The sequence below is a fragment of the Chenopodium quinoa genome, unplaced genomic scaffold, assembly GCF_001683475.1.
Source record: "Chenopodium quinoa cultivar QQ74 unplaced genomic scaffold, ASM168347v1, whole genome shotgun sequence".
NCBI lineage: Eukaryota > Viridiplantae > Streptophyta > Magnoliopsida > Caryophyllales > Amaranthaceae > Chenopodium > Chenopodium quinoa.
In genome coordinates this window covers 2,433,447-2,459,686 of record NW_018743669.1, presented here as the reverse complement: position 1 = coordinate 2,459,686, position 26,240 = coordinate 2,433,447, and the positions used below count along the sequence as shown (strand labels likewise).

At 36.0% G+C, this 26,240-nt stretch overlaps 3 protein-coding genes across 3 annotated transcripts; all 3 read right to left on the bottom strand.

Annotated features, from left to right (window-relative positions):
• Positions 1 to 10,057: 10,057 nt before the first annotated feature.
• Positions 10,058 to 11,403, bottom strand: LOC110683581 (NDR1/HIN1-like protein 1). Its single transcript, XM_021859982.1, has one exon. It carries the CDS (start codon positions 11,139 to 11,141, stop codon positions 10,497 to 10,499), a length of 645 nt encoding a protein of 214 aa, XP_021715674.1. The 5' UTR covers positions 11,142 to 11,403; the 3' UTR covers positions 10,058 to 10,496.
• Positions 11,404 to 15,757: 4,354 nt separating this feature from the next.
• LOC110683327 (synaptonemal complex protein 1-like) lies at positions 15,758 to 17,176 on the bottom strand. Its single transcript, XM_021859673.1, has one exon. It carries the CDS (start codon positions 17,174 to 17,176, stop codon positions 15,758 to 15,760), a length of 1,419 nt encoding a protein of 472 aa, XP_021715365.1.
• A 1,697-nt stretch (positions 17,177 to 18,873) lies between these two features.
• LOC110683579 (NDR1/HIN1-like protein 10) lies at positions 18,874 to 20,138 on the bottom strand. The gene has a single exon (XM_021859981.1). It carries the CDS (start codon positions 19,978 to 19,980, stop codon positions 19,261 to 19,263), a length of 720 nt encoding a protein of 239 aa, XP_021715673.1. The 5' UTR covers positions 19,981 to 20,138; the 3' UTR covers positions 18,874 to 19,260.
• Between the last annotated feature and the right edge of the window lie 6,102 nt (positions 20,139 to 26,240).

Here is a 26,240-nt window from a genome sequence, read left to right as displayed (position 1 = left end):
TATTTCAGGGCCAAAAAAATCAAAAAATTTCAAAATTGAAGGCTAATATCCACGCTTTTTGAGAAATTATGGAGGTTTCGGGGCTTGGTGTCGAAAAGGCTAGAAATTCTAGGGAATACATCTTGGGATCATTTAATGTCGTTTGGAACCATATATGATCATTATTTGTTTCATAAATATTCGTGGTAGGCTTGAGTTAATGAAATCGGTGCAAGTTATAAACCGGTAAATTGGTCGTTTAAAGGAAAATTGGCTAATTCCATCCACCCAATTAGACTCCCAAATGGTATTAGGGACCATGGTAAACATTTCGACAATTATTATTTCCGGGCGAAAAAACAGTCTAAAAATTCCAAAAGTTAAGACTAATATCCATGCTTTTGGAGAAATTTTGGAGATTTTGGGGGCCCAGTATATATAAACCTTGAGATTCTAGAAAATACATCTCAGGATCATATATTGTAGTTTGGAACCATATATGATCACTATTTGTTTTCATAAGTGTTCGCGGTAGGCTTGAGTTAATGAAATCGGAGCAAAATGTAAACTGGTAAATTGGCCGTTTAAAGGCAAATTTGATGGTTCCACCCACCCAATTGGACTACCGGATGGTTTAGGGGGTAAAAATTTTGGCAATTTTTATTTTCTGGCGAAAAAAAGTCAAAAATTTCCAAAATTGAAGGCATGTCCACGCTTTTTGAAAATTTTTGGAGGTTTCAGGGCCTGCTGTCGAGAATTTAGGGAATACATCTGGAGGACATATAATGTCGTTTGGAACCATATATGATCATTATATTTTGTCATAGATGTTCGTGATAGGCTTGAGTTAATGAAATCGGTGCAAGTTGTAAACCGGTAAATTAGTCGTTTAAAGGCAAATTGGATGGTTCCACCCACCCAATTGGGCTCCCGAAGTAAATTAGGGAGCATGGTAAACATTTCGACAATTTTTATTTTCGAGCGAAAAAGTCAAAAAAATTCCAAAATCAAAAGGTAACGTCCATGCTTTTTGAGAAATTTTGGAGGTTTTGAGGCATGTTGTCGAAAAGCCTTGAAATTTTGGGGATACATCTCAGGGTCATATAATGCCGTTTGGAACCATTTATGGTCATTATATGTTGTCATAAATGTTCGTGGTAGGCTTGATTTAATGAAATCGGTGCAAGTTGTAAACCGGTAAATTAGCAGTTTAAAGTCAAATTGGATGGATACACCCACCAGATTGGACTCCTGGAGGGTATTATGGATCATAGTAAACATTTCGGCAATTTTCATTTCCTGGCGAAAAAAGTCAAAAATGAAAAAATTCAACGTGAACATCCACGCTTTTTGAAAAATTTGGAGTCTTCGAGGCCCGGTGTAAAAAAGTCTTGAAATTCTAGGGAATGCATTTCAAGGTCATATAATGTCGTTTGGAACCATATATGATTACTATTTGTTGTCATAAATGTTCATGGTGGGCTTTAGTTAATGAGACCAGTGCAAGTTATAAACCGGTAAATTGGTCGTTAAAAGGCAAATTGGATGGTTTCACCCACCCAATTGGACTTCTGGGGGTTATTAGGGATCATGATAAATATTTCGGCAATTTTTATTACCGTGCGAAAAAAGTCTAAAATTCCAAAATTGAAGACTAATATCCACGCTTTTTGAGAAATTTTGGAGGTTTCGAGGCCTGGTGTCGAAAAGGCTTGAAATTTTGGGGATACATCTCGGGGTCATATAATGCCGTTTGGAACCATTTATGGTCATTATATGTTGTCATAAATGTTCGTGGTTGGCTTGATTTAATGAAATCGGTGCAAGTTGTAAACCGGTAAATTGGTCGTATAAAAACAAATTAGGTGGTTCCACCCACCCAATTGGAATCCCGAAGATTATTGGGGACCATGGTAAACATTTCGGCAATTTTTATTTCCGGACAAAAATAAGTCAAAAAATTCCAAAATTGAAGGCTAATATCAATGTTTTTTGAGAAATTTTGGAGGTTTCTGGGCCCGGTGTCGCAAAGGCTTTAGATTTTAGGGGATACATCTCAGGGTCATATAATGCCTTTTGGAACCATAAATGATCATTATATGTTGTCATAGATGTTCGTGGTGGACTTGAGTTAATGAAATCGGTGCAAGTTGTAAACCGATAAATTGGTCGTTTAAAGGCAAATTGGATGGTTCCACCCACCCAATTGGACTCCCAAAGGGTATTAGGGATCATGGTAAACATTTCGACAATTTTTATTTTTGAGCGAAAAAAGTCAAAAAATTCCAAATTTGAAGGCTAATGTGCATGCTTTTTGAGAAATTTTGGAGGTTTTGAGGCCAGTTGTCGAAAAGCATTGAAATTTTGGGGATACATCAGGGGGTCATATAATGTCGTTTGGAACCATTTATGGTCATTATATGTTGTCATAAATGTTTGCCATAGGCTTGAGTTAATGAAATCGGTGCAAGTTGTAAACCGGTAAATTGACAGTTTAAAGTCAAACTGGATGGATACACCCACCAGATTGGACTCTTGGAGGGTATTATGGACCATAGTAAAAATTTCGTCAATTTTTTTTTTCGGGCGAAAAAAAGTAAGAAATTTAAAATTTTAATGCGAATATCCACGCTTTTTGAAAAATTTGGAGTTTTGGGGCCCGGTGTCTAAAAGTCTTAAAATTCTAGGGAATACATCTCGGAGTCATATAATGTCTTTTGGAACCATATATGATCATTATTTGTTGTCATAAATGTTCGTAGTAGGCTTTAGTTAATGAAATCAGTGCAAGTTGTAAACCGGTAAATTGGTCGTTAAAAGGCAAATTTGATGGTTCCATCCACCCAATTGGACTTCCTGGGGGGTATTAGGGATCATGATAAATATTTTGGCAATTTTTATTTCTGTGCGAAAAAAAAAGTCAAAAAAATTCCAAAATTGAAGACTAATATCCACGTTTTTTGAGAAATTTTGGAGGTCTCGGAGGCCGGTGTCAAAAAGTCTTGAAATTCTATGGGATATATTTCGGGGTCATATAATGCCGTTTTGAACCATATATGATCATTAGTTATTATAAATATTCGTGGTAGGCTGGAATTAATAATGAAATCGGTGCAAGTTGTAAACCGGTAAATTGGTCGTTTAAAGGAAAATTGGATGGTTCCAACCACCAAATGGGACTCCCGGACGGTATTAGGGACCATGGTAAACATTTCGACAATTTTTATTTCCTCGCGAAAAGTAAAAAAAATCCAAAATTAAAGGCTAATATCCATGCTATCTAAGAAATTTCGAAGGTTTCAGGGCTGGTTTTGAAAAGAATTTAGATTTTAAAGGATACATCACAGGTTCATATATTGTCGTTTGGAACCATAAATGATCATTATATGTTGTCATAAATGTTTGTGGTAGGCTTGAGTTAATGAAATCGGTGCAAGTTGTAAACCGGTAATTGGTCGTTTAAAAACAAATTGGGTGTTGGGACCATGGTAAACATTTCGGCAATTTTTATTTCCGGATCGGACGAAAATAAGTCAAAAAATTCCAAAATTGAAGGCTAATATCAATGCTTTTTGAGAAATTTTGGAGGTTTCTGGGCCCGGTGTCACAAAGGCTTTAGTTTTTAGGGGTACATCTCAGGGTCATATAATGCCTTTTGGAACCATAAATGATCATTATATGTTGTCACACATGTTCGTGGTACGCTTGAGTTGATGAAATCGGTGCAAGTTGTAAACCTGTAAATTGGTCGTTTAAAGGCAAATTGGATGGGTCCACTCAGCCAATTTTTATTTTCGGATGAAATAAAGTAAAAACATTCCAAAATTGAAGGCTAATATCCACGCTTTTTGTGAAATTTTTGATGTTTTCGGTAGAGCTGTCAATTTAGGTAAATAGATCGGGTTTGGGTCTGTAAAAGTGGGTCGGGTCAACTTGGGTCGGGTCAATTCAGATTAATTCCATAACCTATGCGGGTCGGGTTTGGGTTTGTTCATGCCTGAGTCGGGTCATACTTCTTATCGGGTTTGTGTCGGGTTTTGGTCGGGTTAATAACAGGTCGGGTTACATTCGGATCGATTGAAAAATAGGTCGGGTTTTATTCGGGTTTTCACGGGTTAAAACCGGTTAGGGTAATTCTCAGGTTATAATCGGGTTCGGTTCAGTCAATAATTTGCGGGTTAGAATCAAGTCGGGTCATTCTCAGGTTTGAGTCGGGTTCAGTTCAAGTTAATAATTTGCGGATTATAATCAGGTTGGGTCATTTCGGGTCATTCTCGGGTTCAAATCGGGTTCGGTTCAAGCCAATAATTTGCGGGTTATAATCAGGTTGGGTCATTTCCAAGTCGGGTCATTCTCGGAGTCAAGTTAGGTTATGTTCAAGTCAATAATTTGTTAGTTACAATCAGGTTGGATCATTTCCAAGTTAGGTCATATTCGGGTTCAACTAACTATAAATTGATAATTATCATTTTCATCAAGCTAATTATTTCCTTTGACTATAATATATATGGCAATATATTAGGGAAATATAGTTTATAATTTAAGAAGATAATTATATCCTTTGACCATACAACAAATATATACTACCTCCGCCCACGTTTATTTGCACCAAACCCACTTTTTGCGGACTCCTAGGATAAATTTCTCAAACAAGATTATTGAAAATTAGGAGGAGAGAGAAGGGATAATTAATCCAAATTAAAAAACACAATTAAGCAAGGGAGAACTACCACCACTCACAGCGGCGCTGAACCACCTCACCACCAACACTCACACAACCCCCAGTCACCGAACTTAGACCACCGAACTCATACAACCAAAACCACCACGCAACCCTCGCTCACGCAACAGCTCCACAGAATTCAGACCATCAAAACACCACACAACCCCCACTTACGCAACTACCCCACAAACTCTGACCACCGACATCCACCACGAAGCCCATGACCCTAGATCTAGAATCGAAACCCACCACGAACTCAGGCCACGCAACCGCCCCACGAACTCAGACCACGAAACCACCACGCAACCGCCCCACGAGACTCAAACCACTGAGATTCACGAATTTAGATTAGTGGTTGTGGTGGATTATTGGCGACGAAAATGGGTAGGGGGTTTGGTCGCGGCAATCTGGGGAATGGGGCGACGATCTGGGGGTTGGTCGCGACGATTTGGGGAATAGGGCGCGATATGGGAGTTGGTCGCGGTGGTGCTGGTTATATGGGCTCGTCTGGTGATAGAGGCGGCAAAGTGGCTGGGCTAAGGTGGTAATTAGTTGGTAAGTAAGTGTAATTATTAGATGTTAAACAAACTTTAAAAAATAAAGTAAGGGTAAGGTGGTCAATTTACTCTTTAAAATTTACTAAAAAAGGAAAGAAAATTTTTTGTTGTAGATAATAGAAGCATCCATTTATGACAAATGTTGCAGATAATCGTGGGCGGAGGTAGTACTATATTTAACTCTTAAATTTGAGGATGATGCTCCTTTCTTTTGTTGGCCTGTACCAACTTGGTCTCCTTAAACAAAATGATTTGATCAACAATAATAAGGTGGTTTAAATTACATTTAAAGTGATTTGAAATCGGGTCAGGAACAATTTGGGTTGAATTGATCAATAACAAGTCGTGTTGATTTTGAGTCGGGTTAGTAACAGATCGGGTTGATTTTTTGGATCGGGTTAGTAATAGGTCTGGTAAAATTCAGGTCGGGTCAATAACAAGTCGAGTTGAATTTGGGTCAGGTCAATAACAAGTCGGGTTGATTTCGGGTCGGGTTTGTAACAGGTTGGGTTAAATTCGGGTCGGGTTAGGAACGGGTTGGGTTGAATTCAGGTCAGGTTAGTAACAAGGCGGGTTAAATTCGGGTTATCATAATCAAAGTATGACAAGTAAGATTAATATGTAAGAATAAAGGAATTCCAACGAACGAATGTGAGAATAGGACTCTAAGAATATTTTTGAGCAACAATCATTATATTTTTCGGTACATAAGCGAAAGCTAAGCCTAGAAATTGCGAAGATACCCTAGTAAAAATAAGGACAACGATAAATGTACAAAGTTAGGAAGCTACAAGAGGGCTTCAGAATAGTGAAGCTCATGCATGCACACCAAAAATGTGGACCTTTTGGATCAGCTTTAAACACCCCAAATTGAAATTCATTTGTATATAACTTTTACTCTTTGGGACAGTATTTTTCGATTATTTGTTATCTGCAATTTGGTACTCGTAATAAGCTAGTTGGGTCAATTGATCAAGTCAACTGTCAAAGATCAAATAAATATAAACTAGAGTAATTAATACAGTCCGGAGTATTCCATAATACTCTAATATGAGAGTGGTATTATGTGCCGGTCTTTTGTCTTAACGTAAGACTATAATCTAAACTGTGTTACCTCATTTCCCGGCATTCCATCCCTTCCTCGGCCACACTTTTTATTTTTTTTAATTTTTTTTTATCTTTTCTTATTATTGCCTCTCTCTATTCTACGTATTATTATAAGAAGATTTAATCACAATATAATCCAGGCTTTTTTTTTTTCTTTTTTTTTTTGGTATGTAATTTAAACCAAATAATTATATTTTTTAATGATGTAGATGTGTCGCATTTAACATGGAACCTTTTGAATGAATTTGGCCTATTGCTTTTAGCTATGTATGTCGCATTTAGGCCATATTTGGTTTAATGTAAAAGGTTTTCATGGAAAATGAATTTTCTATTTTTTTTTCCCATTTTTCTTTGTTTGGTTTGTTAAGGCGTGAAAAACAATTTTTTAAAGGGTGAAAATTCCATCCTTAATGATGGAAAACATTTTCCTTCCCAAAACAAGGGAAGCCATATTTTCCTCTCTCCTCCTTACCTCTTTTTTTTACTTACCTCTCATCATCCTTACATTTCCACTCTTATTTTTTTTATTTTTCTTGGACTTTTCTTATATGCAACCAAACAAAGGAAAACTAATTTGCAATTGTGTTTTCCTTGAAAAAATGTTTTCCATGAAAACTAATTTTTCATTAAAAATATTTTACATTAAACTAAACGGGGCCTTAAGCAAAATTCATTTTCTTAACTTTCACTTATTTTCTATAGTGTTACATTAATTGCCCATCTCACTTTTTGTTTACATGTAAAATTTTTAAAATTAACTTAGTTATCCTACTATTACCATACTTACTTGTATTGTGATATGGATTATGGGGTTAGTCTACATGTCTTAATTAAGTTTCTATTTTAGATCTATGAGATGTGTTTATAAAAGCTTATAGGATGTTTTACATCTATTATACTACGCTACATAGAAATATATGTGAATGAAGGTAATATAAATAATTGACATTTCCATCTTATAAGAGAGATACGAATAGATAATTACTTGTAAATTTTAATGTACAAACTATATACATCACGTTATTATTCAATGACTAATTGACTATGTGATCCATTGTAAAGAGGCTCTCCTAATATATGTTTTCCCTAATTTTTTAAAAAATAACGATGTACTAGCAACGAGCAAAAAGTGTTAGTTTGATGAATTTGGTGCGAAAAAGATGGCAAGTGGTGATTGGAAAAGTAGAAAGGAGTATTTGCAAGGACGAGGCAGAGAAAAAGAGAGCACCTCACCTAACTTGAATGATTTGAATGCAGCCAAATGGTAACACTCTTGTGGTTTACCACATAGAATCACTATTACTTCCTATAGTATTTAATTAATTATTATTATTATTATTATTATTATTTTATATATATATATATATATATATATATATATATATATATATATATATAGAGAGAGAGAGAGAGAGAGAGAGAGAGAGAGCTAATCATCATCAAATCTCGTCCATCTATCATCACACACGTTCACCGTTTAGTCATGTTCATACTTACTAATCCACACTACTACATATTCATTCCATCATATTATTTGTTTTCCTTAAACCCCGGCGGCCCAACGTACGTGGAATTTAACATTCTTTCTTTCTCCCACGATTAAAGAGGTGGAAATTTACAATTGTGATCTCTTTTGTTTTTACCAATTTTTACTATATTTAGTAGGTGCGTAAGTGCGTTTGCTTCACTAGTACTCTTAAAATCTGAATTTGGCACACCCGACTCTAATTGTTGTGTCAATTCATTTGTCATCCATGTGGGATGAAGTTACACACCACCTAACATTATGGTTGTCTAGCCTACTATACATCTTAATTCAACATTCTCAATGAATCAATCAACTTTATTTGACATTAGGCTTAACACAATGCTTTCATATGAGTGATATGACTAAGTTATCATCATACATAACCTAATTAACATAATTAAATAAAGGATATTACTTATTAGATCAGATCAAGTTAATAATGGTTAATTCATTTACATTCAAAATTGTATACTTAACTAATTTACTTATTCTTCTTAATTGATGTATGTGTCATTAAGTAGTGTAGATCATCCATCAAAGTTGTTGAATCAAACCAATCTATTTTGGAAAACTTTTGTATACACCCGGTTTTCAGTAATTTAGTGTACATCGGGTACACTTTTGTCAGATTTAGTGTCACTTTTGTCAAATTTAGTGTCACTTTTGTCAAATTTATCAATGAAGCATAAATAACTCTTAAATATGTTAGGGTAACTTTTGTGCATTTTAGTGTAACTTTTGCACATTTTATAGTCACTTTATAACGGATGTTCAGTAATTTACTGAACATTCGTTTTATTTAAAAGTTTGTCATTTTACAATTACAAATACACAGATTATTAGTGATGCACGGTGGTAATAATTTTGACAGTAGTTACACTTACACGTACTTCATTCGATCAGTCCAACATGCAATTTATTATGTCCATTTTTATGAAATAATGTAGATAGAAAAATAGAATAAGAGCAACATGAGAGCATCTAGAAAGGTTGGAGACCCAGAAGGCGTTATGAATGTCAAGAGAGCAAGGAACACGATCCCATGGATACGGATCTAATTACCACGTTGTTTTCATTTGAATTGGAGTCGTCGTTAGTTGTAATCCCATATATATGATATGATAATTAGCTTAGCTGTAATATTTAATCAATTGGACTGTTACTTTAAAGTAATAACCAGGATCATTAATTAGTAAAAATTAATAAGAAAAAAAAACAAGGTTAGGGATCGGTGTTGATGATATATAGAAATGGGAAGCACATGCAATGATTCACAAAGACAATACTCTATTAATGATAGGACCAATTCATACATACATCATCGACTACTACTCGTATATGTTACTGCAAGGAAGCTTCACCTAATCATTATTATTCATTACTTTATTATTTAAGGATCCTTTTACTAATTACTATTCTCTCTCTCTTCACATATTGCCGACACTCACTATAACAAGTCAAGTAAGTTGGCGGAGTAATGAGCCATTTCAAATTTTGGCTACTTATGCAATTATACCATTTACGATTATTTTTTATTTATGCATCAAGTATAAAACTAACTTCAAGTATCACAACATTCTCAAGGATGGTTTTAAGTTTTAACCTCTATAGTTTCATTAAATTAAAGAAACATAGAAGGAGGCAGATGTTATAAGTTACGGAGTACTTTTCTTATGCAGTAATAATTATGTGGATCAGACCATAAATTTCAATTATTGTCGTACTCCAAAATTCATCAGAGGATTTTTATTTCTATGGTGGGAATGGATACGTGGACATTACAAAAGACAGTTGTTTTTTTTTTTACTATACATGTAATTGACATTGATCGATTAATGATTATATAATATAATACAAGTACAGAGTAACAAATACAGGTAAAGAATAAGTGCATATAACATGGGGGTGGCCTAATATAACAAGGAGTAACGTGAAACTAATAAACGAAGCCTAATTAATGTGAACTAAGGAAATGACTCAATTTCCAACCCTATAAACTCTACACTGATAACTACTCTTGTGTTAGTGTTTTTCGCTTTCTTGGCCTTTTCGTTTGGGAAAAAAATAAAAAGAAGAAGAAGAAAATCGTGACAATGCCATAAAGCCAAAAGAGAAATCACTATGACAATAGAAATGAATGAGCGGCTCACATGCACACCCCTATCCAATCAAAAACCCAAAGTATCATAGTCCCATACGCCTTTCCTTTTTCCTTTCATCACTTTATTACAAGACAATATGCATTATTGGCTATATATGTATGTATAATATAATTGAGACTATAATAATGTGAGTAATGAACTTATTAATGATCTGATCATCAATAACATTTACAAATTACTTTAAATTGTTCTTATTAGCTAGCTGTAATTACCAAGCCACAATTATTTTAAAAAGAAAAAAAAAAAAAGATAAATCGTATAAAAGAGTAAAAATTACACAAGCTAATTAATAATTAACACCAAGTACGTACTACTATGATGGAAGAGTAGCTAGCTAAACAATAGTCGTGGTAACAACTGGAAAAAAGGTGGTACTGGTACAATTGATGATGTGTGGGGACCCGATCCGACCCGACTGAGCCCGAGCGGGTTTGGGTGAATTAAATAGCGACATCAACGTGACAGCTACTAGAAATCTGAAACTTAATAGCAGAACCAATATTATTAAAGGCGTTACCTTTGTTATTGTTGTTACCAAAAGAGAGATAAGCAGGACAATTAGCATTCAAATGATATCTTCCGGAAACCCAAGTGCCAACCTTCCACTTAACACGGCCATTAACCTTAACGTTAATGATAACAAAACCGGCGTTCTGATCTTGTTGTAAGGCCACGCCTAAGAAAGGAGCAATGGGAACATTGTTGCCGTAAAGAAAGGGAGACCAAATAGTGACATCTTTATGACCTTGGTATGTGTACGGCATCCTCGTTGGTAGTGTGATCTGCTGGTTGCGGTAGGACGCGTGTACATCTAAGCGCTCGTAGTAGACTCCGATGCGCTCGTTTGGGTTGCGGGATGAAAGGGTCACTTGGAAGGTAGCCGTTAGAAGGTTTGGTGCGGTCACGTTGAAGGCGTAGACAGTCGCATCTTGGAGTACAAACCTTGGTTTGGTGGGGCGTAGGACTAGCCATATTATGAACACGACCAAGAGGAATAGGACTATGAAGGTTAAGATGCCTCCTATTAGACGATGGAATGCTCCCTTCCGATCGTCATCGTCGTGGCCGCAGTCTTTTGATGTCATCTTTTCTTTTCTTTTCTTTTTTGGATTAAATAAGAGGAGAATTCAAAGAGAAGAAATTAAAAGGTTTTGTGGGAAGTAAGGAGGATGAAGATATATACTACTACTCCGTAGTAAAGAGTGGAAGAAAGAGAGAGAGGAAATTGAGAGTGGAATGGGGTGGGTGGGAGGGTGAGAGTTTGTTTTGTGGAGGAGTTTTTTTGCAAAAGGAGTGTATGTGAATGTACTTGTATCATGTATGTAGGAGTGTCTTGACGCGTTAGGTGAAACTCGTTTATTTTTTTGATATTGTTGTGTGGGGAATGGGGATAAGTGAGGGGCTTAAAGTAAGTTTAGGATATAAGAGTACTTTAATCTCACACCTTAATTATATTTAACACATATAAACAATTATTTTAATTTGTCAAAAAATAGCTTTATATTACATACAAAGTTTCTTTTAAAACAAGCCACTTTCTTTTTCATTAAAACAAATAACAAACTACTTTAATCCCCCTTTTCATGTTTTATTAGTGACACCATTGCTCCATTAACCTAGCTACTCAAATGGATAAATTTTCTCCAATGCTCACAATGAGGATCCATGCATGTAGAATGGACAATCTAATTGGATTGGTTTTAGGTAGATTTTTCAGGTGATAAATCATATTAGGTATTAATCAGCATAAAAATAAATATTCTTCATTTGAAAGTGTTTTCTTCAGAGAACCCTCAATTTGATTGTAATGGTGAAAAATTGATTATAGCATCACTAGGTTTTAAGGACAAACTATATAAAGGTTTAATTAGAAAATAACACCTGCTAAAGACCCCGATTTTGTTTTTAACACCTGTTAAAAAAAAAAGTTTAATTATAACACCTCCAAAAATCCCAAAATTTTGGTTTCACCACCCACTAACAGATTTTTGGATGGAAACCGTTAGTGGGGCCACCATGTACACGTGTCAGTTGTTAATTAGTTTAAAAAAAAAATTTTTTAAAAAAAAACCTAACCCCCTAATCGAGCCAGCCACCGCACCGGCACCACCTGCGGCCAGTCGCCTCTTCCCTTCCCCTTCCCTATTTCCTACCCTGATTCCCAATTTCCGGCGCCAATCACCAATTTCCGACACCTCCCTTGCTTCCCCCACCCCAACCTAGCCCAGAAACCTTAGTCATCGGGAGCTTGGGACCGTTTTCGAAGGTGGGAAGGGAAGAGGTCGGTTTCTGGGTTGAGGGAAAGGAAGGGGAGCCGGTTTCAGTGGTGTGGGAAGGGAGGGGGCGCCGGTTTCGGCGGTGCGGGAAGGGAGGAGGTCCATTTAAGGGGGTTGCGTTGGGGAGGGGAACCGTACTTTGGCGGCTTTGTGAAGGATGATAGCGGTTTTCGAGGTGGGTTAAGGGTGGGGGAGCCGATTTCCGGTGTTAGAGGTGGTTCGGCGGCGAAAATCGATGGCTGGTGGTCGGTGGTTGGTGGTTGGTTGGTTATGGGGTAGGCAGGGGAGAAGGCCACCGTTTGTGGCTGGCCGCAGGTGGTGCCGGTGCGGTGGCTGGCTGAGTTAGGGGGTTAGGTTTTTTTTTTTTTTTTAAAATTTTTTTTTAAAACTAATTAACAACTGACACGTGTACATGGTGGCCCCACTAACGGTTTCCATCCAAAAATCTGTTAGTGGGTGGTGAAACCAAAATTTTGGGATTTTTGAAGGTGTTATAATTAAACTTTTTTTTTTAACAGGTGTTAAAAACAAAATCGGGGTCTTTAGCAGGTGTTATTTTCTAATTTGGCCCTATATAAAATATGTATTACACAGTATTGTACATATTAAGTTTAAGGAAGTAATAAATTAATTTACAATAAATAAACGTAGTAACACAGCAGAAATTGCAAATGGAAGGAGTACCAAGCTATATATATTTTTTTTAATATATAAAATAGGTATCATGATATTAAAAGTCCGTTCATATACAATAATAATGCTCGATAACGCTGTAAAATACAAAGTTAAAAATATTGATTATTTAAGTTGACAAATAATAACAATTTATAATAACTAAGAAATTTAACAACCATGCATTTAAAGAGTGTGATGGGTAGATGGTTATCCATAAATTTTTATGCCACTACATGTACGAGTAACGAGTACATGTTAATTAGCCAAAGAATAATAGTATATGGTACATAGTATCATAGTATATCGAAATAGTGAGTGAAGACAATTAAAATGTAGTGTAGTGTGTAGATGTCACTAGGCCATGTGAGTATAGTGGCGGAAAATGTTGGGCATGTGGGGATGCAATGGATCATCTTATCACCGTTGGACTCTATATTTTCATACTTTCTACGTCTACCCGTCTAGGCATTTGGACTAATACTTAACCAAGTGGATGCGAGTCATATCATTATCACCATTATTATCATCATATTATGTATTATTATTATTATTATTATTATTATTATTATTATTATTATAAACGACATTAGTCCATTCTATTAATTGAATTTTTGTTGACAATATGTGTCAACATGTATACACCGACCTTTTTTAATATTGTGGGCCGCGGCTTCTAATTTGATTCCATTCGTTCAGTGTTTTAGTGGAAGGATGACCGTATTCTATTTTTATTTAATTTTTTAATTTTTTAGGATGACTATATTCACAATTATGCGTAATTGCCTATTTAATTATTTATACAAGGTTGTTAGATTAAACTATAAAGATGTGCTTTGCTTAAACTCCGTAGCCCGTAGGGCATACCATCATAATTCATAGTGCATGCAATGGGTTTGTAGCGGTGGTGGCATATTGTGCACTTGTGCTTTATGTCGGCTCAAACAAGTGCCATTCTCTATTTCAAACAAATAAAAAGAAAAAAAAGTTGCCATTCTCTACCAAAAAAGAGAAGCAGCAAATAATGATTTCCTTTTCTTCATTTTAAAATTAAACCGAGTAATGGAAAATTATTCGAGTTTTAGCTGAAGGAAGGCCAAAGGAGAATATGATTGGGGAAAGTTTGGTAGATATTTTTTTTTTTTTGGTCACAAAATAAAAGGAATGTAGAGTTTATGTATATTTTTAAGTCTGGCCCTATTTACCATATACTCCACAAGTCCACATACACTGTCAATAGATACAAATCATTAGGCTTAATAATTTCAACTTCATACACGGAAAATCTTATATACATGATTTTTTTTTTTTTTTTTTATATATTTTCTTTTTGAAAGATTACAAAATTAAAGGAGAGTTATTCGTGTAAGACCACCTTATCATTATAAACGGTCTATTTACAATTTTGTAAAATTAAAAAGCTTTAGTACAAATTGTCAAATTGATATATTGTTGTACGAGTAGCAGACACTGAGTACTTGAGCAGTCGTTTTTTAGTAGTATTGATGACTCATGTGGGCATTAAATGTTATCATTGGTCACCATTTAACAAGTCATACGAGTAAAAAACAGAAATTTCATCAGTATTCCAATTAATCTTTAACCAATAATAGAGGCATTAATCTGGAATGAAATTTTATTACTGTTATTTGATAATCACCGTTTATTGTTTAATGCTTTTATAAGGATTTGTTCAAATATCATATGAAAATTATTGGAAAGACGAGTGGAGATGTTTGATGCATTAAGGAAACAATTGTTACATTAAATAAAAGAAAAGAGCACAACCATTACTTTACTAGTAATGGTGTTACTGCAGCTCCCTTTTTGTTTGTGCACTGAAAAGTGTAGTGCTTAAATTAGATGATTAAGGTAAAGCTTAGAAGTAAGGGCCTTAACCAAAAAGCTCTTTATTCATTTTGTAAAAGCTGCCTAGCCGGGGCTATTACATTCGTGACTCACATAACAAGACAAACACTATAGGCTACTTACAAAAATACTCAGTACATTTAATAACCTTCTTTTCAACCATCTAGTCTAGGAATATAAAAAATTACAAGCTAAGGAGTACAATTTACAATCATCATTAAAGCATAAACCAGATGAATTGCATACACTTATTGCGGAGTATGCTATTACATTTGTTTAATACGAAGTAATAGCAGCAAGTAAGTCCATTATACTTTGTATTGATCAACAACTTATAGTCTAGCTTAGACATGAAATTATCACTAAATCATGTGTTACATAGAACAACAGTTGTCTGTGTGTCTCTAAACGAAAGATGTGAAGTAGCAAAGCACAAAGGCAAATTCAGATGTGCGTGTGTGGCCCGTATGGTTAAACAATCAACATCCTTCTTAAACCTTGACAATGAAAAACAAAAGCTGGAATGAGTGAATGGATACTTTGGTGTGTACGGATTTTAATGATATGAAAGAGGAATGCAATTCATAGTGGTTTTGTTGGGATTATTCATAGGCTGCCTTAGTTTTAATTTTAAGTTATATGGGCTTGCATAAACATTACATTAGTTGTGTAACTAGTCTTGTATACTTAAGCCCAAGCTTGTGGTTTAGGATGTATTGTATAATTGTATACTCTAATATGCAGTTAAGCCCAAGTTTACGTACATGCATTGAGGGATTAATTAATAGCATATACACAAGGATTTATTATCGTATCCACTGTCCTTGGATCATTGTTTTATAAATAGTTAGAGTAGGATAATTTCAATGGTATTTCTCCAACAATTACTCATTTTCACTTGTTTCAACACCCTTCTTGTCTTCAAAGTTTTCTTCATCTTCATGGTCATTTCTTATACCCTTCTCGTCCTCTTCTTCTACATCTTCGTGGTCATTTCTTAGACCCTTCTTGTCCTCAAAGTTTTCGTCGACATCTTCATGGTCAATTCTTAAACCCTTCTCATCTTCAAAGGTTTCTTCATCTTCATGGTCGTTTCTTATACCGCACAAGTTGCCATATTCACCTTCACTTTGTTGCATGGGTTCTGAATAGTCGAGGCTGATGTCTATCTCAGTCGTTAACATAGAAATTTCTACTCCATCAGAATTTGGATCAGTTAACTTGACTTGAGAATCAATGGAACAAAGATAATCTGATAACCTTTGCCTTTTTGCTTCCTTCTTTTGTAATTCCATCTTGCAAACACTATATTGATCCTTCAGCTCCTCAAACTTTTGTTTAGAGAACTCCAACATGAGTTTTGCAGATTGTAACTCATCAACGGTCAAACAGAGTTGATCTTGCACCTTTTTCAGCTCCTCAAGTTGTATCACCTTATCTTCAGAAGTTATTAATTGACTTTTAGTAGAGTCCAATTCAACCATAATTGATGAATGTTCATTTTGTATCTTTCCGAACTCTACAACCTTATCTTCCTTCTCCTTCACATACGAAGAAAGCTCATACTCAAGCTCTTTCATTCTTTTGTTCGAGGACTCTAGCTCAATCTTAGCGGATTCTAACTCGGATTTGACTGCGTAGAAATGATCCTCTATAATTTGGTATCTTGTTTGCAGGTCTTCAATTTCCTTCTTGCAAGTGGAAAGTTGTTCCTCAAGCTCCATGGCTCTTTCCTCTGAAGGATCTAACTGGATCGTGGTGGATTGTAACTCAAAAGTAGTCAAAGAAAGTTGATGTTGCACCTTTTTTAATTGCACTTCCATGCTTTGTAATTCCTTAACACAAGTAGAGACTTGCTCTTGGAGCTCTTTTAACTCTTTTTTAGACGACTCCAACTCATCCTTGTTAATTTGTAGTTCAGATTCCATTGAAGAAAGTTGATCACTCGCTTCACGCAATTTCGTTTCAGTATCCTCCTGGACCTTTTTACAAGCTAGAAACTGCTCTTTTAGGTCTAAGACTTCCTTCTGCGAAGCTTCAAAACTAGCTTTGGCAGATAACGCCTCTGTCTTGGTAGAAGAAAGTTGTTTCTCAAGATCTATCGCCTTCCCTAATTTCATTTCCATGTCCTGTCGAACCTTTTCACGAGCTGCAATTTGTGCTTTGAGCTTTTCTACCTCCTTTTTTGAGGCTTCCAAACTGGCCTTTGTAGACGAGGCCTCAACCTTGGTAGAAGAAAGTTGTTTATCAAGTTCTTTAATTTTTTCGTCAATTGTTTTAATGGTGGATAATTCTGATCCCATTTTTACAATCTACACTCTATATATGAAGAGCTCTTTAACTTTTCTCAAGTGAATTTAATAAAACAATAAAGGTATATTAACACAACAACAACGAGAGGTTGCAAAGGGCCTATGAAATGGAAGGTTAGAGGTTAATATGTTGGATATAGGCAGGTGTGGCGAGGACAATGGAATTGAAACAATAAACAAAGGGTCACAAAATATATATTTAGGGATGAAAGGCTAAACCAGATGCCAAGTTACCCAAATGCAATATTCTTTGATTCTTTTCAAAAGCGTGTTTAGTTTGAGATGCCAAAGAACAAGTCCTTGTTGCAGACTTGCAGGTTAGGAAAACTGAATCTCATGGAAATTTAGCACCAAAGGACACGCTTGTAATCTTAGCAAACATATGGTATTTGTATGTTACAGTGGAAGATATATGCAGAACAGAGTAGCTCAGATTAATTTCAGAAAATCCATACTTAAATACGGAGTATATATTTGCCAAATATAGAAAAACCGAAAAACCTTAACAAAACCCTTAAACTCTGGTTCTTATTGTACAGAAGATAGAGCATGCAATGATGCAGGGCAGCAGGGGGCATTATTTCTTCACCCAATAATTTTCTTGGAATTTTCTAATCCATTGATAACATTATCTTGACCTATATCTATATACCAGGTTTTGTGCAACTACATTCTATATGACGAATTAAGCCCTCCTACACTTAACAATTAATCTCAATAAGATAAAGGGGCGCACATCAACCACATTCCACATAATCTACAAGTAAAACGATTGCAACTTGCAAGGCTTAAAACTTTAGTTTGTATTTATATTAATCCTATATTCCTATTATAAGTGGATATTAAGAGTATATTTTACAATAGTATTTTTATTTAGATTTTTAGAAATTACTTGGTGGACAAAAAAGTTTGCACGCAAAAGCTACCAGCTTACCCATGATTAGCAACACCAGCTAATTTGCCTAATTGAGCTATGTCTTCAATGAAAACTCATATAGACAACTTATTCCATACAAAGTGCAAATGATAGTTCCCAAATACTATGATCCCTAGACATATACGACGTAATTTCTCTGCTTTCTTGTAAGACACCGAGAACATCACATTCACAAGCAAGTTCCTTATTTCCTCTACCCTCTTTCACTAATATCAAATATTATAGGCCACAACAATCCTATGGCATGTTATGTTCTCTATAGAACCGCAAAGATGAGAAGCATGGAGAATCTATACTGCTCCTTATAACTGTTGTTCTTAGTATTGTCTGTGTATGACTGTATGTATATCATTCTACCATTTATCTCTAATATAATATATCTGGCCTCCTTTCCAAATTCTAACATAGAAATGAGAGTCCATCTCAAAAAAGCTAATACTTCAGAAGAAACAAAACTTTCTCCTAAGTCCTAACAACATAATCAAAACTCAAAAGCATATAATGACATGCCACACACTACAATTATAATGGAAGAAAATTATAAGCACTTGCAATTGTTTATGAGAAGAAAAAATATAATCCTGCACACATTAAGCTGCCAATTACTAATCATTCCATTATATTCTTAATTATAGTATTATACTAGTATTTATAAATACTTGTAATTGTATAACCTCAATAGAAATACCTGTACTCCACCATAACCAAACAAAAAAGGCAACTGCAATGCTCTATTGTCATAAAACTTTGATAGAGAAGTTGATAATGACTCAACAAAATGGAGGCGCCATTGTCATTTGCAATTAACTTAACATTAAAAGATATACAAAGTCTTTCACTTTACAAAGCGCTTTATTTATATTTCTTTCTTATCCTCTTCTTAAATCAGTAAGTAATTGAGCATGACATTAGGTTTTTCACAGGGCATAATAATATACAATTCATAAGTGTACATAATTAGTTACCAGTTACCATCTCTATCTACAGAAACAGTGAAACACTAAAAACATAAATAAAATAACAAAAAGCTACAACAATCAAAATGCCTATGATTTTAGTGGGTGTCATACCGAAACTCTGTTTCATGATTCATGTACAGCCAATTAATAGCAAAGAAGAAGATGAAGAAGAACCAGTATCAGATTCCAACAGAACAGCGTCTGGGCCCACCTGATAAATTCCCCTTGGTAGAATTGGATGAAAATGAAACAGTTAAATCATCACAGAAAACCCTAAGAAACCGTCTTCGAGCTCTCCAACCGCCGGCCTTAAACCTCACAACCGCCATCATTTGAAGATCGAATTTGACGCTACCACTTGAACGATCATCCTTCAATTTGTTCACCAAATCCGAATTAAGGTAAGCAGAGGAAGCTGCGAGATGAGCATCCATGGTAGTTATACTCTTGGTGCCCTGATCGAACGGCGGGAGTTGATTCTGAGAAAGCAACGAGTTTCGGTAGAACAAACGAGCCTCGATTTCGTCGTAGTAGACATGGAGTTTGTGGTTAGGGTTAGCGACGGAGAAGTGGAGGGACCAAGTGCCGGAGATTTGGGAAGGAGAGGTGGAGGTGTTGAGGGAGGTCAGAGTCAGAGAATCGACGCTAAAAGACGGGACGCGAGGGCGGAGCACGAGCCATACGATGAGGAGAATGACGCCCAAAATGATGAAAACAGCGATGAGTGCCGCGAAGAAGCGCCGGAAGAAGGTGGCGCGTGGTGGAGCAGGGTAGTATGCTTGCTGCGCGTTGTGGTTATAATTTGGGTAATAGTAGTTGGATTGTGGTTGTGGCGGTGGTGGGTAACCGTTTTGGGGTGGGGCCGGATAGCCGGTGGCAGGTCGTGGTTGGTTTGTCATCGGAGAGGAGAAAGTGAAGGCGGTTTTGCAGAGCAAATTTGGAGAGGAAGTAATTTGGAGAGCAAGTAATTGGGGGATTCTTAAGAGTGGAAAATATGCCACTGTAAAATGGGTTCAAATAGAAAAACAAGTCGTGATGCCAACAACATACCTTTTTGCTTTTCTTGATGATTGCATATGTACTTGATTCTTTTAATATTGTCTTACGTCCCTCTTCTCTTCACCTTAATTTTAATTCATTTCATTTTCATATTTCTTCATCTCATAAACAATTTATTTTAGCTCAGTTTAGTTTAACTCCAATCTATTTAATTCAATTCAATTCTTAATTTCCTTCTGTTATAAACAATTCATTTCAGATCAGTTTAGTTTAACTCCAATCTATTTAATTCAATTCAATTCTTAATTTCCTTCTGTTATAAACAATTCATTTCAGATCAGTTTAGTTTAACTCCAATCTATTTTATTCAATTCAATTCTTAATTTCCTTCTCTTATATTCAATTCATTTCAGCTCAATTCAATTCAGCTCTAATCAATTTAGTTCAATTCAATTCAGTTGTTTTTAGGGCAGGTGTCCTGACACTCGTCGTTGGCTTAGGCGGCCGTTCACAGGGTCCCGAACTTGTCGGTGCGGACCTCGCTCAGCCGCTCACCTGCCCAAACACTATAATATGAATGTCGCCACCCGATAACAATGGGGATAATGGAGCAGTGGTAAACTCATTGGTCCTCTGGGGGGGGGGTTCGAGCGAGCCCGATGTGTAAGGAGATGATGCTTGGTTAGGTTTTATTCATCAGAGGGTAGGTGTAAATTATACACTCTCAATTTCATTTTTTTTGCTTCATATATACTCATTATATCCATTTTTTCTGATTTATCAATAGAAATTTAATTTTGTTGTTTCTAGGTTGTTATTATGTGTGTGTGGATGTATGTATTTATGTATGTATGTATGTATGTATGTATGTATGTATGTATATTGTTTTTATGGACATATAGAATTTCTATGGCCAAAATATGTTCTCATGGATAGGAAACTTCATGGTTTATACGAGGCAACATCTTATGGACAAATGAACATAAATCTATATGCATGGACATTGGACGGTGAAGATGTGACATCATTTTCCGCACATGTACTTTTGTTGGATAATTGCTTTGAAATGACGCTTTTGTTGTCGGTAAAACCTTTAAAAAATACCCTACAAAAGGTTCGTGTGAAGGTTCGTATGTCATGCCAACATGTAAGTGAAGAGCAGTTCAAGCCTATTATTGCTGATAATTACAGGGATCACAGGCCAAACCATTTTTTGTTTGAGTTGGACCATGCTCAAACCGATAAGTTAATCTCATTGTTCTCACCTTCTCCAGTTAGACAAAGTGAAAGTAAGGTTAGAATATATCACAAATTGTGATGGTCTCACTTTATAAAGGTGTTAAGTCACCGAATTTAATTTATGGTGTCAATGTTGATGCCATTAATCCAAAGCAGTGCTCGAGTTCCCATAAAATGTGATAGTACTAATCAGTTCAACACATGTATCACATCGCATTTTTTATCTTTCTAATTTATGAATTTATATCATGAGTAACATGCACACCTTATAGTATGATATATATGTCTCTACATTTGTATATTAATCATCGATCATACCCTAATCAAAGCTCTAAATCGATGTCGTTGTAGTCTCCACCATCTTTCTTCTTGTTCTTCTTCTCCTTACCTCGTTGATATTGATCGTTGCTTGACGAGGTCATTTGATTGAATTTTAAGTTGAGATTGGAGTTTTTGTTGATTGAATTATCTTTAGAATGAGAAGTCAGTCGAAAGTCGAAGAATAAAGGTGGAAGTGCTGCTGGATTATAAGAGTGGAGACAATGGGTTCAACCACATTTTACTATATACGCCTCATTATGACGCGGCGGATGCTGGAAGGTGCATTGAACTAAGTAATTGATAAATGTTCTGTTTATGCCAAAAAAAATCTGTTTCCCCTTTTCTGTTATTTTTTGGTGGTGTTCACTACAATTTTCTTGATGATAGTGGAGGCGTATATAGTAAAATGTGGTTGAACCCATTGTATGAGGTTTTTCAATCTATTTTGGTGAGCTGCGCAACCGAGGTATTAGGAGGGGATGAAGGGTGGAGGATGGAGTGAATATATGGCCTTATGGAAGATGACCTTGATGAGTTATCTGCTAGAAGAATAGAGGACCTAGAACTCACGTTTTTAAGCCAAATATGAAAAACCCTCTACTTCTCCTATTGATTTAAGCATGAATATATATAGTACAATAGTGGAAGCAATAATATCCTAAACTAACTAGGAGACCTAGTTTGCAGGCTTAACATCTGACTCCTAACCCAAATTAAACTAGGAAATACAACTTTATCACATGCATAAACTACAGGTGAATTAGACTACTTTGACACTTATTCGGACCTACTTAAGCTTACACTCATGGACTCCAAACTACGCTTATAACTAAATTACATCGCAAATAATCGTTCTAAACTAAAATAACATAACTACAACTTGAATTAGAGTATTAGACCACTCGATTGTGGCCGGAAACTGGGCAGCAAGCATGTCTACTCAAACTAATCCTCATCTCATACCATTTCACATATACATGAACAGAATAGAAGGAGATAAAATGGAAAATTTTAAGTGATTCATATAAATAAGCGTAGATGTACACTCATCATTCACAATTGAAATGGACATAAGCATTTTCACATAGACCTTAACCTTATAGTCACAGAATTTATCCTCGAAAAATCTAACTCTTTCTTTGCAGTCTTTCCGCAGTGATACCAGTTCTATCAATTTTCGAGCAAAAGAGCACAACAAAGTCCTTCCAAAATGGATTCTTGAAAGATCTGCCAATTGATCTCTCACGCTCTAGATGAAGAGAGAGAAAGTGTACTGACAGAAGAACCCTAAGAACAATTGATCCATGTGTACCAACCTATTGGAAGCAATCCCTATATCGAAGATTAAAGAACTTTTGGGTTTGCAATTTGAACAACCCTCCATACTTTTCTTTTTATTTTCCTTTTTCTATAATTTGCATGACTTACATCAATAACAAAAATGAGAAAGAAGAAATCCAAATTCTTCCAACCTTACTACATACATAAATACATACATACATATATACATAAATACATACATACATACACACACACATACACACACACATACATACAATATACATCCATACATACACACACACACACGTTCATACATACATACAAAACAATGTTTTTTATGATCTTCTTCTAGCAAGAATTTTAATAAGAAGAAAACATAGGGCCTGTTCTTTTCAGCTTAAAATAAGTTCAGTTCAGTTCAGCTCCTATAAATTTAGTTCAGCTCCAATAAGTTCATTTCAGTACACACACACGTTCATACATACATACAAAACAAGGTTGCACACATCAGCGCCAGGCGCCAATGCTAGCGCCAGGCGCTAACCCTATTTTTGACGCGTTTTCTAAAATCAGATAAATTTTGCCGTACAGGAGGATAAAATCGTATCTTTTCCTCAAAAATGTTCTTTGTTTTTAATTAAAACTCTGAAAAGTCAACAAAAGTCAATTTATCAATGCTAATTGAATTAGGAATGAAAAGAACCTTCTAGAAGAATTTAGAAGACTAAAACCATTCCTGAATGATAAATCATATTAGACCCTCCCCTAGATCATTAGGCCGCACATAAGGCTCAAACCGGGCCCAGTTCAGTAAATTGGCCATAACTTCCTCAATATTCATCGGAATTGGGCTTATAATATATCGTTGGAAAGCTCTTGGCAAGCCCCATCCAACTACACTATTATTGGACCCATATCATGGACCAAACAAACTGGATTGACTGTTTTCTTAAAATAAGTTTTCAAAAACAGAGAGAAGAGAAAAGAAATTACAACTATCCGCAACACTAAACTTTCCACACTTTCACTTCATTCGATTATGATTCGACGTGAAAGGTACTCATCACTGGGTTTGATTTTGGGGAGACACAAATGGGTGTCTACAGAAGCCCCCACTTTGACTGAGTTTGGAGAAACGCGAGTTTCGAAAACGAAAGTCAAAGTAGCGATAGGGACGGAGAATGATTCAGAACGTTCTGCGATCCTAAATCACACTTGTAACGCCGATACCTGCAAACTAGCGTTAGTTAAACAGATAAAAGAGTTAAGAAACGCGTATCTTGCACCGTCGAGCACACGTCTCTTAAAGTAACCGATTATTTTGATGACCTCCTGGAAGCTAGAGAATGCCATCTCGCTTGAAAACCGCTACGCCTGTAACTGCTTCCAAATTAGAAGATTGCTTCGCCTGAAACGATCCTCCTCCGCTTTGATAATATTCCACGTCCAAGGGAATACCATCGAAGATTGCTTCTCTTGAAACAATCCTCAGTTGTTTGTGACAACTCTCCATAATCTAGGGAACTCCACCTTGCTGTTTCGATGTTCACTCGTCTCTGAACAAAGAGCTTCTTTTTTTTGAATATGTCCACGCGTCTCTGAACAATAGAGCTTCTTAATAGGATGCCCACGCGTCTTTGAGCAAAAGAGCTTGTAGGAAATGTCCACGCGTCTCTGAACAAAAGAGCTTGAAAATAGGAGATCCTTGATCGATGATATATCTACGCGTCTTCGAACAAAAGAGCTTTTGAATGATATGGCCACGCGTCTCTGGAGAAAAAGAGCTTGATGGAAATGTTCACGCGTCTCAGAACAAAAAATTTCAAAATTAAAGGCTATTATCCATGCTTTTTGTGCAATTTTTTAGGTTACGAGGCCCGGTGGAGAAAAGTATTAAGACCCTAGGCGATACATCTTAGGATCATATAATGCCGTTTGGAACTATGTATGACTATTATATAATGTCATAAATGTCCGTGGTAGGCTTGAGTTCACAAATTCGGTACAAGTTGCGAATTGGTAAATTGATCGTTTTAAGGCAAATTGTATGGTTCCACCCACTCAATTGGACTCCCGGAGAATATTAGAGACCATGGTAAACATATCGACAATTTTTATATTTTGGCAAAAAAAGGTCAACAAATTCCAAAATTAAAGGCTATATTAATATATTTATTACCCATGCTTTTTGAGGAATTTTTGAGGTTACGGGGGCCAGGGCGAAAATTGTTGAGATCTTGGGGGATACATATTTGGGTCATATAATGCCGTTTGGAACCATATATGCCCATTAAATGATGTCATAAATATCTGTGGTAGGCTTGAGTTTACAGAATCGGTGCAAGTTGAGGATTGGTAAATTGATCGTTTTAAGGCAAATTGGATGGTTCCGCCCACCTAATTGGACTCCCGGAGGGTATTAAGGACCATAGTAAACATCTCGGAAATTTTTATTTCCGGGCGAACAAAAGTCAAAAAATTCCAAAATTAAAGGCTTTTATCCATGCTTTTTGAAGAATTTTTGAGGTAAAAAGGCCCGGTGGAGAAAAGTGTTAAGACCCTAGGGGATACATCTCAGGGTCATATAATGCCGTCTGGAACCATATATGATCATTACATGATGTCTTAAATGTCCGTGGTAGGCTTGAGTTCACAAAATCGGTGAGAGTTGCGAATTGGTAAATTGATCGTTTTAAGGAAAATTGGATGGTTCCACCCACTCAATTGGACTCCCGGGGAAATTAGGGACCATAGTAAACATCTCGGCAATTTTTATTTCCGGACGAAATAAGGTCAAAAAGTTCCAAAATTGAAGTCTATTATCCACGCTTTTTGAGGAATTTTTGAGGTTATTAGGCCCGGTGGCTAAAAGTGTTGAGACCCTAGGGGATACATCTTAGGGTCATATAATGCCGTTTCGAACCATATATGACCATTAAATGATGTCATAAATGTCCGTGGTAGGATTTAGTTCACAAAATCGGTGCAAGTTGCGAAATGGTAAATTGGCCGTTTTAAGGCATATTGGATGGTTCTACCCACCTAATTGGACTCCCGGAGGGTATTAGGGACCATGGCAAACATCTCGACAATTTTTAATTTCGGGGAAAAAAAGTCAAAAAATTCCAAAATTGAAGGCTATTTATCCACGCTTTTTGAGGAATTTTTGAGGTTACTGGGGCTGGTGGCGAAAAGTGTTGAGACCCTAGGGGATAGGGTCATATAATGCTATTTGGAACCATATATGACCATTAAATGATGTTATAAATGTCCGTGGAAGGCTTTAGTTCACAAAATCGGTGCAAGTTGCGAATTGGTA

Coding starts and splice junctions, on each gene's coding strand:
- LOC110683581 (XM_021859982.1), bottom strand. CDS start 11,141: ATGACATCAAAAGACTGCGGCCACGACGATGACGATCGGAAGGGAGCA.
- LOC110683327 (XM_021859673.1), bottom strand. CDS start 17,176: ATGGGATCAGAATTATCCACCATTAAAACAATTGACGAAAAAATTAAA.
- LOC110683579 (XM_021859981.1), bottom strand. CDS start 19,980: ATGACAAACCAACCACGACCTGCCACCGGCTATCCGGCCCCACCCCAA.